The sequence below is a fragment of the Lepeophtheirus salmonis genome, chromosome 6 (genome assembly GCF_016086655.4).
Source record: "Lepeophtheirus salmonis chromosome 6, UVic_Lsal_1.4, whole genome shotgun sequence".
Taxonomy (NCBI): Eukaryota; Metazoa; Arthropoda; class Copepoda; order Siphonostomatoida; family Caligidae; genus Lepeophtheirus; species Lepeophtheirus salmonis.
Genome location: NC_052136.2, coordinates 9,886,624 through 9,904,284, shown reverse-complemented (window position 1 = coordinate 9,904,284; position 17,661 = coordinate 9,886,624). Strand labels below are relative to the sequence as shown.

The 17,661-nt window shown below is 28.8% G+C and overlaps 2 protein-coding genes across 8 annotated transcripts in view; one reads left to right on the top strand and one right to left on the bottom strand.

Moving 5' to 3' along the window:
• Positions 1-17,661, top strand: part of LOC121120121 (uncharacterized) — a 362,813-nt gene that overhangs the window by 199,302 nt on the left and 145,850 nt on the right. For 2 of the 7 annotated variants that reach the window (XM_071889086.1, XM_040714959.2), the window contains exons 1-2: positions 335-561; positions 2,765-2,864. The exons of 4 other annotated variants lie outside the window; for them this stretch is intronic. The gene's annotated coding sequence lies outside the window, so the exon portion shown is untranslated. Of the gene's footprint in view, positions 1-334; positions 562-2,764; positions 2,865-17,661 lie in introns of those variants that run through there. One more of the 7 variants, XM_071889083.1, reaches the window with a different exon arrangement.
• The window catches only part of LOC121120122 (neuronal calcium sensor 2), a 34,406-nt gene that overhangs the window by 6,305 nt on the left and 10,440 nt on the right, over positions 1-17,661 (bottom strand). The window contains exons 2-4 of the mRNA XM_040714960.2: positions 10,738-10,908; positions 2,146-2,289; positions 252-307 (exon numbers count right to left, since the gene is read on the bottom strand). Coding sequence (XP_040570894.1) covers positions 252-307; positions 2,146-2,289; positions 10,738-10,908 — 371 coding nt within the window. The remainder of the gene's footprint in view (positions 1-251; positions 308-2,145; positions 2,290-10,737; positions 10,909-17,661) is intronic.

Below are 17,661 nucleotides of genomic sequence, written 5' to 3'. Positions count from 1 at the left end.
TATGTGGTCTCTAAGAACATTCATTACATTATTTATATTTGCATAAATATAATAATATGTATAAGTCAGTCAATATCTAATATAATTTCATATTTTGCTTTATTTTTTTAAGGTATGTTTGAAGAAGAACTTCTACTGGGACTTTGGTGTTAAATAAAACGGCTCTTGTTGCGTTTATATACACATAAGAAGTGAAACAAGGAGAAAGAAGAATAGATTAGTTATTTTTAGTTGATTGTAGTTAAACTTACGCTAACTTTTCTTCCGGCGAACCGGACGCAGTCATGTCTGTTGCCATCATAAACTCCTAAAAATGAAAAAAAGAAAGATAAATAGTGTTTGAAAGGGAAGGCATGAAGAAAGTATATAATATTTACATATACAGTTTAAATAAGAATAGCAAATATACACACTCAAAATATTGCAACTTTTTTGGCAAAAACGTATGTGCAGTTTATTTATTTGTTAGTTGGATCGTGCGTGTGTTAGTGTCTATGTAGAAAACTAAAAAAAAGGAGGACATATTAACATATTTACTCTGTTGTTGCTATAAAAAAATTGGTAAGAATTACTTATCACTAGATATCTGAAAAGGGTCGAAATCCCGAGAGCGTAAATTTAAAATAAAAAAGAAATATACGAGGGTGTTCTGAAAAGTTTCCAACCTCAACGTGAAGATGGTATTACTAGTCACAATTATTTAGCATATGTTGACAGTTACTCAGCCATGTTTCAGCCATTTTGGACGCGCAATTGTTATTTAACAGTCGTTTCAGTGAGTTGATTGTTAGTGGTTTTGTGAAAATGGAAAAAATCGATTTCATTAAATGTTTTTTTTCAAGGTGTAACCTTAAAATAGATTCAAACAACAAAAGTCATATACAGGTTTGTTTTGTTAAAATTTGACGCGTCTAAGTCAATCCAATTCAGTTAAATTAAACCAAAAACCAAAAGGATCTTGCAAACAATTATTTTAGAGAGAAAAACGCCGAGTACTATTTTGACAGGTTACAGAGAAGGCAACATCACTGGAAGAATTGTGTAGAGTCACATGGAGACGATGTTGTAAAATTAAAAATCATTAACTATCTTTTGCATCTTTGTTAGGTTGGAAACTTTTCAGACAACCCTCATCAGTTGATTTAGGTTGAGATTGATTTTTTAGAGAGCATGAGGAGAAAGCGGGAGCAAGATTTTGGGTATTTATGAATCAAGACCCTTGTTAACATAAGCTGTTTATTATTATTGGGGGAGAAAATGAATTACTACTATAAGGAGGAGAACTTTCTTCATTTAAAACAACATATCATAATGGTTATATAAAATGTATGTAGATATATTAATAATTGATTAACCAGTGTCTTTCAACACACCAAAGATAAGTGCAAATTTTTCCTTCAAAACTAAATGACAACACAATGAAGAATGAACAACACAAATAAAGAAAACCTGCACCAACTTTTTTTGCTTTGTTGTATTTTTGTTTACAAAAAATCCCATCCCTATATAGAAAAAATATTAGTTATATTTTTTTATTATTCCTACTACTGTGAAAATTCAATCATACAAGCAAGTACGGAGCACTATAGGATATAAATACCTTTGGCAAAAGATTTTTATTTTAAGTAAGAGTCTTTAATTTAGAAGTAAATAAGTTTTGATTTCGCCATCACCGAGCACTATACATAAGTAACGTCCTTAATTATCATTCCCTGCCTTAAGATGGATTGTTATTTGTTTTGTCCCATTGGGTTTTGATTTAATTTAAATTAAAAATAATATATTGGAAATCATTTATATTATAAAAAATCTTTGTCATAAAAGTATTTTAATCTTATGATTAAAGTTGCAGATGAATTTTACAAAAATACACTATAAACAGTTGTCTAAATTGATAAAATTTTATGCACAAAAACAAAAATTGAGTCAAATAATCTTTTATAAGTCATATTTCACATTAAGATTTTATAATGTATTTATGAGTTTCTATCTAGGACACAGACAACTAAAATTATTCTTAAGTTCTATGTTTAACGATCGATCTATTGAAAAACTGCTACGCAATATGATAGGTCTACAATCTTAAGCAAAATAACGATGTTCTTACATTCCTAGGGGTATATAGTTCTTTTTTTAATATCATACCTTAAAATCAATTGTTCCATTTCCATCATTGTCGAATATGCGAAAAATTTGATCTACAAAGACCTGTGCGTTACCTGAAGGAAGAATGAGCGAGTACATATCAAGGATTTTAGTTTTTCCCAACGTTCCATCTGGGCAATCTGCCTGTCAATTTTATAAAGAGAAAATATTATAAGTAAAGTTATTTTTTATTATGGCCCTAAGAAGTAGGCCATTATTTACATATACATATATATATAAAAGGATGGTGCATAACTTTTTTATTTTTCCAAAATATTGGCAGAACATAGTTCGAGCAATATTAATCAATGTTTAGAATTTTGTAATTTATAAATTTTTTTAAATAATTGAATGGATAATTTTCGATTAAACTATAATATGCCATAAAGTTGACAAAAATACAAAAATAAAAACAACATAAATGTTGTTTTTTCAGATGAAAAAAAAAATTAAAATTAATTTAATATATTACATAGATAAAAGACAAAGCAAACTCTCTATAAGTAGTACAAAAATAATTTATTTTGATGAAATAAATATATTGAAACTTTGCTTTATTCATATAAAGTAGTTATTTTATAAAAAAATTACAGTTTTGATTTGTATTGGTTATTTTTAGGTAAGAACGCAACTTTTCAAATAGACAAAAACACTTAAAAACTTCAAATGTGATGTGTGCAATCTCTAAGCCAGTCATTTGCAACTACGACGTTATGAAGGTGATCAAGAAATATTTTTTTTTATATGCCAATAAATAATCTTAGACCCTAACATTTGGACAAATTTAGCTACAGTAATAAAAAGATTGGGGAATGGGAAAAGATAATTAGGCACTACTCTAAAAATTGATCAATACATATGGCTAAAACTTTTATGTCTACAATTTTGGAAAACATTTTATTCAAGATAATTAGAGACAATGTATATCAGAGTCATTGGCTCCATGAATAAAATATTTAAAAGCACGCAAAATTTTGTGATGTAATAAGAATCACCCACTATCAGACACTCCGCATAAAGATTAAGATAAATTAGATGTATCTTTTTTGTTCATGTTAGCCTGGTGTTTAGAAACAAATGACTAACACTCCTCATCTCTAAGTATCTTGGTCATGGTAATTGCCCATCCTTCGAAAACAATGAGAAGTAACGTGATTATGGTGTCATCAATATGTCACGTCATGTTGATAAAACGGACCCCCCTTTACTTATAAATAGGTTTAAGGAACAGATGCACATTACATAGCTTTATTATAAGACAATACGTCTCCTTTTTTGAAAGCCCTCCTTCCCCTAAGTTTTTGAACATTTGTGATCCACCCCCTTACCCTCTCTAAAGGAAAATGTATTGTCTCGAAGTATGGTGATTTCCCCAATGTGTTGAAAAAATAACAATTAAAGACTATTCTAATATATGTGTGCACAAATTCCAATTTTTTCGCCTTCAAATTCATTATTTAGTCTCACCATTGATCATTCTAATCACTAACTATACATTAATACTATCATTTTACTTTGATCTATTAGAAACACGTGGTATGTATTGATGTGTAATATATTTTGGATATTTGAAACTTATAATGTGTCACAGAATAATTATATTTGAGTTGTTTTTTTTAATAGTAAAAAATGACAGCATTAATATATCGATCATCCATGAAATATCCAATTATTGCATTATCCTCATCCCAATCACAGAAAATCCTTCATTTAAAATTATTCATCTCTTTTTTTGCTTGCAACTTGTACAATTTACTTGTACCAGTTACAATCTATGCCAAATTGCAACTGATACACAACATATATATACTATAAAAAGTAGATATATGCTATATAATCTAAGGATATTACATACTAATACTCCAAAGTATAGCGGGCATCGGTTATTATTTTAATTGCCCAAAGTATACCAAGGTTCATATAAGCAATATTATATATTGGTCTGGCAATAATTAAATAAATACTCCTGTATTGCGCTTTCTTTTCCTCTTTCGACAAGGATACTAAGATTTTTATTTTACATGCAAAAGCCTCATTTTCTCTTTATTTTTAAATAACATTTTCTCATTAGTAAGTCAAAAATATTGCATGCTATGTATATATGGGTAAATACTTTTTACGTTTTTTTACTACCTCATAGAGTTACTTTTGGGTGGAATTCCCTTACTTCAAAGATATTTTTACATGCTGCTGTCTTTAAAAGATATATTCAAAGTAAAAAAATCAGAATATAAAAGAGAGGTAATTTTTGTTTTTTTACAAAGTTTTTTTATCTTTTGTAAGTATATAGAAATAGGATTTGTAAGGGAACTCACACAAAAATACCCAAAAACAACAACACAATGGGAGAAAATCATCAGACTTATCTCTTATTTACTTATTCTTTATGAAAAGATAAATATGTAAAGAAGACGGATAATAGTTGTTGTTTTTGTTTGTTTTGTTTTTGGAGAAGTTACATAAAAAATAAATAAATAGTTTAACATTATAGGTTAAAATTAATTCCCTGAACTAAAGTCAGACATTCTGAAAACTTGATTTATATTATGTTAGTTAAAAGTCCCCTTTCATCAAAAAGTTCCTTCTATAAAATTCGACAGTAAATAAATAAACAGAACAAAGCCATAAAATAGCTGAAAAATAATTTATAAAAAAGAATGAGCAATAGTTACATAATATTTAAATAAAAAGATAAAACAATAATTGTTCTTTAGATCCGGAATAGCTTCTAAATTTTTTATAACTTTGTATTAAACAGCCCAAGAATTTTACTTTATATATTTTAGAGCAAGTATATACTTGTATTGTAAATATATAATTCAGGCCTGACTCAAATATTATTCTTTTGTAGCCCAACATAGTTTTGAAACTTTATTAGGATCATTTTTGTGCACTAGGGAAGTTCTGTTTACCCCGTTGCTTTAGTGAGTATTTAATATTATTTTTTTAAAGGAAATTTATAAATTTTAATTTATATTCTTTTTAAATTTCAAAATAACTTATTAGACAATTGACTAATTTACATTGCTTAAAAACAGCTGGCGAATAGGGGTTCTGTTTTTTCTTTGTTATAGTGTTACATACTAGCAGTTAAATGTTGTAATGGTCCCCGTAGTCAGTTGCATCAATTAAATATGATTTTGAACGGTAAGTTTTCAAATTAGGTTAAATAAGTTAAATCAAAAACAATTTAAAACTCACTAAATTATTATAAAAACATTGATTTGTTCAATGATTTACGTTAACTTAAGGTTGTTATAAACACAAGGTTCGAACATTATGTAATTGCAATTTGCAATTTAATGTACCATACCAACTGCTCGGCAAGACAGACATATTTTGACGTCATAGACTATAACATGAAAAATTAAATGATGAATAGTAACAAAAAAACCATAGTGAAAGTCAATTATCAGTCGGAAAAGCGTTATTGTATAAAATTGTATTTCTATTAACCTTGCTACGACCCATCAAAATTCGTTTTATTCGATATCTCCGGAAAAAAATGATTCATTTTTTCCATAAAATTGTCCAAGGTTATATAATTCTTTTAAATAAAGCTTTTTTTATGCTCAAAAGAGGGGCATGTTTCAACGGTCTCCAGTCCCCCCTACGAAGTTAAATGAGTTTTGTTTGTAAGTTTGAGTGAGAAGAGAATAGGTTAAAGATATAAAGAAATTTAAATTCACGCTCTGTCTGTTTGTCAGATATATATAAATATAATCCTAGATTCTTCTACCCAATAGTAAGTTTTTACATTTCTATATTTTTATAAATAAAAATATTCATATTCCAGATAATTTTACTCCACTAAAAATATAGCATGGTTTGGCACACACCTGACGACGTACCTATAAAAAATATTAAAATGCAAAACCTTTTCTTTTAAATCTTTCCTTAACAAGGGAATGACTGAAGAAGTATTTTAGTTCTTAAATTTACATTTTTAGTGTTGTAAATCCTAAGCATTTTTAAGTGTGCTGGTTTTTGTTGTTACTTGCTAGCTACCTCAATATTATTTATATATTCCGAGCCTGCTATTATTATCATTTAATTCGTCATGAGAGAACATCTATGTTTAAAGTATTCACAAGTGCGTGTGGCAATAAAAGATGAAGATGATTTGTTGGGGAGTTATAAGCATTGATGAAAATCGTTTATATTTTGTTCATGTTAAAAAAGAAACCAAAAATTAATATGGCAAACTCGACAATTTGAAGAATGCATTGGAAGAGATCAGCTTTGACAAGGGAAGAGGAGGATAAGGAAATAAAAAAGAACATTGGCAAAAATTACTCTGGTGTCGATTCCCAACTCTATGTTACTGTGAGTCCAACAAGGACTTACAACCATAACTCCACTAAAAATCCTAAAAGATTACTCTCTGTCTTTTATGAGCAAACACGAATGTTCAATCAGGTTTAGAATATTGTTTAATGTAGAATAAAAGGAAGTTAATTTCTTTGAAGTTAAAAATAATGATAAAGAAGGAAATGCCAATTCATTCTTTAGATTATCGATTCCAAAAAAAGGGGCATTTAACAAAAACACACGATTTACATCACTAGTTATAAGTGTAAGTCCCTGTTAGACTCACTGTAGAATGGAGCATTGATATCGCTGTAATTCCTGCGCATTTCATTTCTAGATACAAAGTGGTGTTTGTTTTTATTTCCTCCATCCCACAATTGCTGCCAGCTAATAGAATGAAACATTTTGACAGCTAAGCTGTTCTCCTCCAAAAAAATCTATAAAAAAATATCATGCACAAAAAGTCAATCTGTAAGCCACAAAAGTACATTTTCTGTTTTTCGACTCAAATGCAATTATTAGAGCTATACTTTAAGCTTTTTTTTAAATTGGAATGATACAAAATAGAAATGTGTCAGACCAATTCATTAGTTCTCAGATATAAAGTAATTTATGTGTGTCCGAAAACACAGCCAATAACTTTTCTAAAGAATTACCATTTTCTTCCTTAATGTTTACCCAACAATATTCGATCATTTTGTAATTAAGAAGAAATTTATCCTTTTTTGTATATGCTTAGAACATAAATAAAAACCCTGAATCTTTTTTGTTAAAATTATCAAACAATATTTTAGCCTTGCAAAAATATCCTCAATTTGATACAAAATATCGATTGCAATTGAATAAATAAAACAAGTTATCAATAGATTATTTTGCATTATGTAATATGTAGGTTAAATATTATTGCTATGTGCTTTCTCTATTGTATTTTGATTTCCAAGTTTTATTTTCCTAAAGAAATAAACGACTTTCTTAATAGCTCAGTGATATATTTAGTGTACAAGTAGGATTTAATTAATATTAAAAAAGAAAATCTCATAAATGAAAAATAAATTCGTACTTAAATTAAAAATATAGAGTTGAAAACTGAATTGTTTTTTAAATGAATTCACTCATTGTCAATAAGTATGCATATACAAACATATTTCAATCTAAATTTGGTTGAATAGAAGTAATTAGATATTTATCATTTTTATTGTTTCAGAAACGGTTCTGGTAACACTTTTTGGGTCCTACGGGCTTTTAAATAGCATTTTTAGCACTTTGACTGTACAAACTGATGGCTGGGGGTGTATTTTGGATATTATAAGAGTTTTTTCATGCTTCGGCATCGGTTGTGAAATAATTTAACCTGCTTCAGGGGTAACAACCCACAACCCGTGGGGAGATGTGTATTTTAGCATATTTGAAGGGGTAGCAGAGTTTAAACTGTATTTCGGTCCAGCACTTAGTATGTATAACCTGAGCGCCGGGATGTATTTTGGATATTAGAAAGGTTTTTTGATGCTCAGGGATGCAAAACTGATAAATTTAGCTATACTTGGTCCAGCAGTTCGTCTGCACAATCCGAGAATGGGGATGTATTATAGCATATTGGAGGGTGTTTTTGTTTTTTTTGTGCTTGGAAATGGAGCAATGGTTCAGTTTAATTTGTCCTGAAGGCCGGTACTTCACCTATACAACCTGAGGGCCGTGGTGTAATTTGTATATTAGGAGCATTCCTTAGTGCTCAGGGAAGGGATTTCTGATAAATTTAACTTGCTTCAAGTCCAGCACTTCACCTACACAGCCCGTGGTTAGGGATGTACTATAGAATATTAGAAGGATTCTGTGGTGCCTAGAAACACGGCAGAAGTAGATTTCAAGCTATATTTTGTGACACTACTTCAGCTGTACAACCTGAGGGTGGGATATATTTTGGGATATTGGGAGTGTTTCTAGATGTTCAGGGAAGCGGTGGCGGAGATATTTAATTTTACTTTGGCACATCAATTCACCTGCACAACCCGTGGACCCGTCTTATAGAATATTTGAAGGAATTCCTTGATGTCTAGAAACACTACATCTCAAGATTTTATCCTGTATTTTGTCCCAGTACGTCACCATTACAGCCTGAGAGCTGTAGTGTATTTTGGAATATAAGGAGGATTCCTTGATGCTCAAGACTGCAAGTTCGGTGATTGACCCAGAAATAGTAACTACTTCCTCATGGTATGAAAGAAGAGTGCCTATAATATATTTGCATACTCATACTAAAACTATCTAAATGAGAATAATTATTAAAATTTTACGGTTCTTATTTTTTGTTTCATCATTGGCAATAGAGTTCTTAATTTATTTTCATTACTAAATGTACTGGGTAACAACAGGCAAATATCCAGTATTTACTCAATTTAAAGTGTCATACTAACTTAAATTAAGATATAGTTATGATTAATGAGGTGTTTTTTTTGACAGATAAAAAATTTAGATGTATTTTGGTATGCTCAGCCATTTTCTACAATTGAAATAGATGGAAAGAAAATTATCAATTTAGGGGAGAATTCTTTAAAAAAACTGCCTTGGACCGCCTTAACTGTCGTTCTTTGGAATTTTACCTCCAAACAGTCAATTTTTTACATATTAAGACCATTACATTTGTATGTATTGGAAAAATATTCTTAGTTTCATTATAATACAATAAAAAAACGATTATATTTTATTTTTACATGGTAATATAATTTAAAATGTGCACGGAAAATTGCCCTAGAGAAAATTGCCATATGGAAAATTTCCTGTCATGTACTAAAAAAATCACAATACCTAAGCCCAAAATCCCCAAAGAGACTTCACAAAGCATTTACGCCCTTCCAAATAATTCTAAATTAATCCCAATCCCATGGGTTATTTATCACAACGGTAGGTACACCGTGCAGGTTAAAGATCACCATCTCTGCTTCACAATGAATATATATCCCTCTCAAAGATCTAAAATAAATCTTAAGCCCAGGTTGATTAAGAATACGGCAAGGGAACCAAGTAGGATAAAAATCACCGCTAATATATCTAAAATTATTTAGGTCCCCATTAAATACCTCAAAACAACAAAGGGCCAATAGGTTGATAAAGGCTATAACAAATACAACAAGCAGATAGAATCAATTAATCCTATTATATAACGGAATAATTAAAACAGAAACATGCCATCAATGACGTCAGAGGGATTGATTTTTACGTTTTATAAGGATTGGCAAGTGGGACTTGACTGGATGGGACTGGACCACGATTCTTGGTCCTAAACAAGGACTAACACAATAATTTTTACAATGTATGTTCATAGGAATAGAAAGAAACCCAAATAATGCGAAATATTATTCTATCTTAGCTTAATTTAATACGTTGTAATACCTTTATAAACATATTTACTTTGTAAGCAAAAGATTTTAACTAGGTATAATTTGATCTTATTTTTCATGATATACTCAAATATAATTTGCAAAAAAAAATAGATAAATAAATAAATGAATGACCTTTAAAAAGAAAGAGTGCACGGGTTATTTTATGATAAAATAAGTATACAATGTTGAGATTTTTGAGTGAAAGCAGGCTATTTATAGAGCAACTTTCAAGTTATGTAAGTCTACAAAAGTATAAACTACAGATATATTTGCAATTGATATAACTCATAAACTATGTAGGAACTGCACCTTGTAAATTTCTGTTTTAGTTTATGTATTAACACTCACCTTTATTTCTATAACGTCATTAAAAACATTCTCAAACAATTTTAAAATAATTCAAATATTCATGGTGTTATTATATTAGCTTTGATGGAAATTATTTCATTGTTGGGTTTACTCGTTTGTGATTTTGTAAGTAAATCTAAACATTTTTTTAAATTGCTGTAATGAATTTAGCAAAGGGAAAATGCGCACATTCAGCTCACATACTCTTGCTTCAAGTAAGAGCGAGGGGGAAAAAATATCAATAGGTTGATTAAGGAATATTTTATATCTATTCTGCAATGTGTCAACTGATTATTTTGTATGTGTATTTTGAATTCTCCTTGCAAGCTTACAATTGTGTGAAATCTCCCTTCTTTAGTTATCATTATAATTTCATTATTGAGAATATAATATTTCATTTATGTATACATAGAATAACCCTGATTGACATTCGAGTAATCCCATATACCTATAAATATGTCTTTACTAGATATAGTTATATTTTCGCTTATTTCCTCATTTTTATAGCGAGTCGAGAGGCTATTAATAGGCTTGTACTTGAATAAAAATAACATACCCGAAAACCCTTATACCATTCACGAATCTCGGATTCATCATATTTGGTATTTTGAACTAAATAGTCAATATCCTCTTGCTTTAAAGCTTTGATAGACTCTTTATTCTGTCGATGCCGTCTGGAATTTCGATATCGAGGACCACGTGATCCACTTCTTGAAGACATATTATTCTGAAATTAAAAAATAATATTATTAAAAATCGTAATTTTCATGAAGAGAAAAAGTAAAGTTTTTTGAATTATAATTGGAAGAGTTACAAATTTTATTGAAATATGTGTGCACATCTGCAATAGCTATCTGGTTCCTTTGTTTCATTCAATGACGTAGTCCTTATGGACAAGAAATAATAATATGCAAATTTTTCTTCCTTTTCTAAAATTCATCTTGTTAGTTCAGTTTAAAAGGTGCAATGGAGTTACATAGCTCAATAGATAGAGCATTTGGGATGAATTATTCGCTTATTTCAATGTGTGTTGGTCGCTCCTCAAGAAGGAAATATACTTTTTGTATAAGGACTTCAAAAACAATGCCTAGGCCAGATGAAGTAATTGTCATACAATAACGTTGATTTATACATAATCAGTACATGTCTATTTCACCAATTAAAGGAACTTAAATATATATATTTATCTACTTGGTTTTTTATAGCCAAGCTAATGGTTATCCCATTCTATGTAGATAGTTTGTGATGACGTCATATTTATTACAGACTAGGAGCTACTTTAGTACTCTCAATAGTTATTACAATATTTATTTATGTCATGTTTGACTTTGATTTACTACTTCGATTACATAAATATCGATAAGTGTTTTGCTGAATCATTTTTGCATTGACTAAGTAACTGAATACATAGATGGATTAAAGAACTAAGTCTAAAAATAAGTTGTAATTTGTATGAAATAGTATTCAATTTGTGTACGTATGAACTATAATTGGCAAATTGAAAAATTAATTCAATTTTTTCTTTCATCCTTGGATAGCTATACTTTATATATATAATCTAATCTAGAGAATAAATAAGATATATAAGCTTTAAGTATATTTAATAGTCAAGCTGGAAGCTATAATAATATTTTGTTAGACAAAATTCAATATTTATGTTTAAGAAAGTTGTTCATTAATCAAACTTAATTATCTTCATTCCTATAGGTAAATATTAATAAATGAATATACTTTTTTTAAACGATTCCATCTGTGCATTTCTATATAATCCATCAATTTTTTTTCTAGTTATATTTTTTATTATTCCGAACCAAGGCAGAGTAGACTATATATATATATATATAAAAGAAATAGCCATTTGACTTATTTTTAAATGTTTTTTTTATTGTGGAGAATTAGTCAATGTTTAAACATTGGGTGCATCGCATTTGAATTTGTAACTTTTTCTAAAACAATTAAATTACTTCACGGAAAATAGTCTACAAAAGTAAAAATACTGCAATTTATAAGAAATAACTATTTTTGATCCAATCTTTTATAAAAATTCAAAAATTCCAATAAAATGAACGTTTATATATATATATATAAAATAAAAATAAACGTTAATGTTGTATCACGAATAGCGAGCTTTTTATTTATACAGTATTATTTATATAACAGTGAAAATTTATTTTAAATATATCCTGCAGACATTCTTTATATAATAGTGTATAGTTTTTAACCTTAATTGTACTTTTCGTTGTGGAGTACCGCCCAAGAAAATACTAAAATAAACTCTATAATCACCTCAAAACTATTCATAACTCTATGTCCTGAATAGTTACTATAGTTGCTATTCCTAGCAAGACTAGAATTAGTACTAAAATTTAATTTTTCCTCAAAAAAAAAAAGAGTTGAAATCTCTTGTTATACTAAAATGACTAAAATGTGCGCGTTTTACGCGGTACATAAATATATTTTTATCATTTTTGAATTAGTAATAACTGTTTTACTGGAAAGCTTTATTAATACTTAAAAAAGAGTTCAAAAAAAATCATCCATAGAGTTGTACATACTTGCAATAGTCACATGGAATTTTTATTCCCATGTTAGGGGAATATAAAAGGAGTGATTGGTTGAGAAAAAAAAAAGAGTCAACGTCATTTTTTACTCTATCCTTTTGGAAGGGAAAGAAACAAAACAAGCTACACTGCATGTGTGATCATTCCATATATAAAGAATTCCATATTTCATCTAAATTAGGGTTCAGGTATTTTATTTAACATTATCCAAAAGAACATGTAGTAAAATTAATATTCCCAAATTAGTTGCATGATGTTTAGTTATTGATTCATTTATCATTAAGAAGTAAAAGTCTTATTTTATGGCATGGAAATAACATCCACTCCAAATACTCCAAAAAAAAATCTAAATTTCATGTTATTTGGGGTAATTTACACCTGTTCCAATACCACTGATCGAAGGCTTTATCCAAACGGAAACGTTTTCCGCACAAACGTAAAATATTGATCCGTTTTGCGCTTGCACCCACACGAAGCAGCACATGAAGTCACCAAAAACGATATATATATTTTTTTTTTGAAACCACTCTCTAAAGTCGAAAAATCTGAGAACACCGTTTAGGCGTACAATAACTTTAACATCTGCACGTAAAAATGAGGAGAAGGAATTATTTTTTATAGACTGAATGCTTAATCTTCCCGTCCCTAAAATGTATTAAATTAATTCCCTTTAAATACATCTACATTCATAACCGGCTCGAACTAAGCAGCTTTCTTCCTTTTTGAATTTGAATAAAAGAAATTCGGCAGCATTTTGAAAATAGCATCCTTATCTATTATAATTTGCTTTATTTTGACTTACAAGTATTTATTATTTTCAAATAAAAATCATAAAATCAGACATGATATTACTTATAAAAAAAAGAAGTTTTTGTGACTATGTCCTCCACCATTTCTTTAAAAAAAACACACACAAACAAATATAAGTACCATTCTAATAAACAAATTTGACAATACACTACCTATATTTCCTTTTCCCATTTTAAAAGTAGAGAAATACAAGTTGAAATTAATATTTTACAACTTTTTGTCAAATCGTATAAATATAAACTAACAATAAATTGTTCGTTTGGTTTGTTTTTATGTCAATAATATCGAGCCATTTAGTTGATTGTTTAATATTATTTGTATACATACATATTCTATATTATAGGAATGTGAGTACATGTGGTTTTTTTTACATTGAAAGATGAAGAGATTTAAATTTCATATATAGATATATATACATTATACATGTAGGTTTTATGAAAATGTATATTTGTATTGAGAGGCCCTTTTGACTATAAAATACATATATTGCTTTCTTTATTTTGAACATAGGCTTACACATACTGTAAATAAAAGCTGGGGATCCAAAGTTTGCAGTAATATTTAATTACAATTGTCCAAGTTATTGCTTATTATGAGGTTTTATTACACAATCAAACGATAGCTGAAACAAAAATAAAGCAGTTTTGTTTTTATACCCTCTCTTATCCTGTAAAAATGTCGGGGCAACAACAAAAAGACAAACGCTTGTTTCAGTGCCGAGAAAGCTGGAGAGACTGTTGACATCTCCATTCCGACTGGCTACAACATTAAGAAGTCCATTACAGCCCCACACAGCCAAGATGAAACATAACCTCTGAAGCCACAATATAGATGAATTTTGTTCTGCCTCCATTTGGCCCACCTCCAGTCTGACATCAACCCCCTGGACTTAACAGTTTAAAGCGTCTTGAAGTAGAATGTCTCCTGTACCTCCCATCCAAATTTGAATTAGCTCAATCTACCATCATGTCACTTTGGTACGTCATGGACGCGGTCTTTCTCCATTAGCAGATCTGTTCGCTGGCGTATCAAGGCTGTTATTGCTTTTTAAGGAGGACATATTGAATAAAAAATATAGCTAATAAAATGATGTAGCTCAATTGCCAACGCACTTAGGAAAAATTATTCTCTTGAACTCAATATGCGTAGGTTTGCGTCTCAGCCGTTCCTAGAGAAGGAAATATACTTCGTGTATATGGACACTAAAGACAATTCCTAGGTAAAGTAAATGTATTACTATGATGTTTACTTATACTTAATCAATGCAACTCCATCAGACCCAATTAAAGGAAAAAGAAAGAAAGTTTTGTTCTTGCACTCTGTAAAGAGCAAATTCATCCTTCAACGCCATTATAAGTTAAGTTATTTATTCACCCCCTCCCCTATTTTCTAAGTCTATTTTTCTCACAATTGTCATAAACGACTGTTTAAACTATACTAGGGGATATTCGCAACATATAAACTGTTACAACAGTCCTAACGACCTTTACTGGTGACCATGTTAATTGCAACATTGAACTTTTGTATTCAATATGTGCTGGTGTCTCAGAATGATCTTAAAAAATATAGTTTGATCCCCTGTTGGCAAAATTTTGCTCATATCTCCACTACATAAGTTACTGCACTACTCGCCATTTTGAATTGTTAAAACAACTAAATAGATTATTATGCTAATAAAAACAATAATTTATTTAGTTTCAAACATGTTATTCAATATTTTTTTTAAATTTAAATTCAGGGAAAAAACAAAAAATATTTGCTGTTATAGAATTAATTTACATCTTTTATAAGCTGATGATATATTTACATTATACAAATAAACTGCTTTTTAATCGGTTTGATATAATGAATATTAAATTAAATTCAAAAGCGTTTCATTTCATAATTTATTATGGAAATAATGTCCCATTAAAAAAGCAAAATGCAATACATTAATTTTTATATCCTTGTTATTTTTGTTAAATTTGGTGATAAGCTATTTTTGTATTTTAATAAATTTTTTAAATATATATAAACACATTTCAAATACATACATTTGAAGAAAAAAATAACTATTGAATATCTTTTCGATTTTTTATGGAGAATCATCGAAATCAATTGATACATATGTTATTTCCTTTCCTTCTCACCATCTCTCTCTTTCAATTTCTTCATAAGTATCTAATTATTTATAACTCTCCGTTTTTGAACAGCGTAATATATATAAACCGATTGGTGAACTTAGTATAATGGAAATCCCAAAAATAAAATATGTTTAATAACTTGATAAATAGTTGAACAATTAAAGTAACGGCTGCAGTTAAATTTGCATTATTTTATACCCAGCCCATCCATTTTGCACGCGTGAATATTAATTAAAAATGCTAAAATTACTTTTATAAGTATAAAAACTCACAAGGATAAATTGAAGAATTAAATCATACAAGTTAATCTGAGTATCACAATATTGCTCTGACAGCTAAATTTTATGGGCATTTTGTTATGAAAATTCAGATGAAATTGTTTTATAAAATACTAATTTTTCAATTTGCATTTAAAGTTATATATCTGTCAAGAAATAAATCAGATATGAATAGTTTTGTATTTTACTTTAGAAAAACTGCATGTTTTACTACAAAAAAGGTTGAATCGCTCTGTTTAAGTATAAGCCCATCATAAGTTATAAAGGTAAAACTTTTTATTTTAAGTATGATGAACCAGAAAATGATGTTTTCTCATGATGATATTTACGGGTAACTATTGGTGATAAAAATAAATTGAAAAAATAATAGAGGCTTATGCTGTCTTTATAGACTTTTTTTGTGAATTAAATATATGCACAGGGAATTAGTGTTGTGTCGACACATTTATTTTTGAAACTGAACTTCATCCAATCTATTTACTTTCCCAGCGCTGATGTTCCTAAGTAATTTTGTAATTAAGTGAAATTTTTAATGAGGTTCTTTTAATTCCTACAGAGACAAACTAAACTTAATATAACACAGTTTCTGTAACAAATGGTACAATCTCACAGTTAATAAAAAAAACATTACCTTATTAGCACTCATAAATCAAATTAAATTCGTCCCAATGGTATGTATATGAAAAGTAGGTAAATAAAAGCAAAGTGTGTATGTCTGTTGAAACTTCACTTTCAAGTATGTGTTGAGTATTTTCTAACTTCGTGACTACTTCATTAGTAAAATAAAAATATAGCAAGGAGTGTGTGTAGCTAAAGCTTAGCCATATAACTCCAGAGAACGGTAAAATGACTGCATGCATCCTTTTTCCAAATCAGTCTTTTTTTTTCTTTTTTTTATACGATAATAAATTAAAGTCAAATGAGCCTTGAATATATTTTGTTTGTATAATATGTAATTATTAAACTAAAAATTGCGGTAAAGATTGGTTTTCTTCATATTTTTTTATTACAAATTTTTATCTTTATAATTACTTTTAGAATAAATTATTATTAGATAAAAAACGCCTTACTGAATATAGATATCGTTTAATATGTTTATTTTCAAAGAATTACTAACTAAAAATTTATTTAAATAAGGCATGTACCAATACACTGGAATTGGTATTTTTTGAAGTATCAGAATTGGCTCAATAATGCCGATTTCACTTATAATTATACACAATTATTGATATGGATAGTATTACATATTTGAGCTTATTTTTGGAGACAAAAGTACGGTTACAAATCAATAAAATAGCTAAGCTGGACAACGTCGTCCGAAAATTTCAAAAAAAGAAAAACGGGGGGATAATTAAATAGAAAGATTAAACAAATTTGCAGGTTTGTGCAGGAAATTTAGTAGAAGGTAGCACATTTTCAGTGCCCCTAAATTTAAATGGAATTGAATATGAGTCGTTCAAAAAGTCTGCAACAGTAAGAGTTGGGTTGAACGGTTTACTATAAAACCATTAAATAAATTTTTCACTAAATATTTCTTTTTTTGTTTGTTTGTTTAATAATATTCTTTATTACAAAAAGTAAGTCGAGTCCATATTTTCTGTTGTTAGTTTGAGTTATTGGTATACCTTTTGGTTTCTTTAAAAAAGACTTGAGCACTGGTACATACATATTTCAATTTCTACTGCAACCATATAAAACTTAGTTAGGA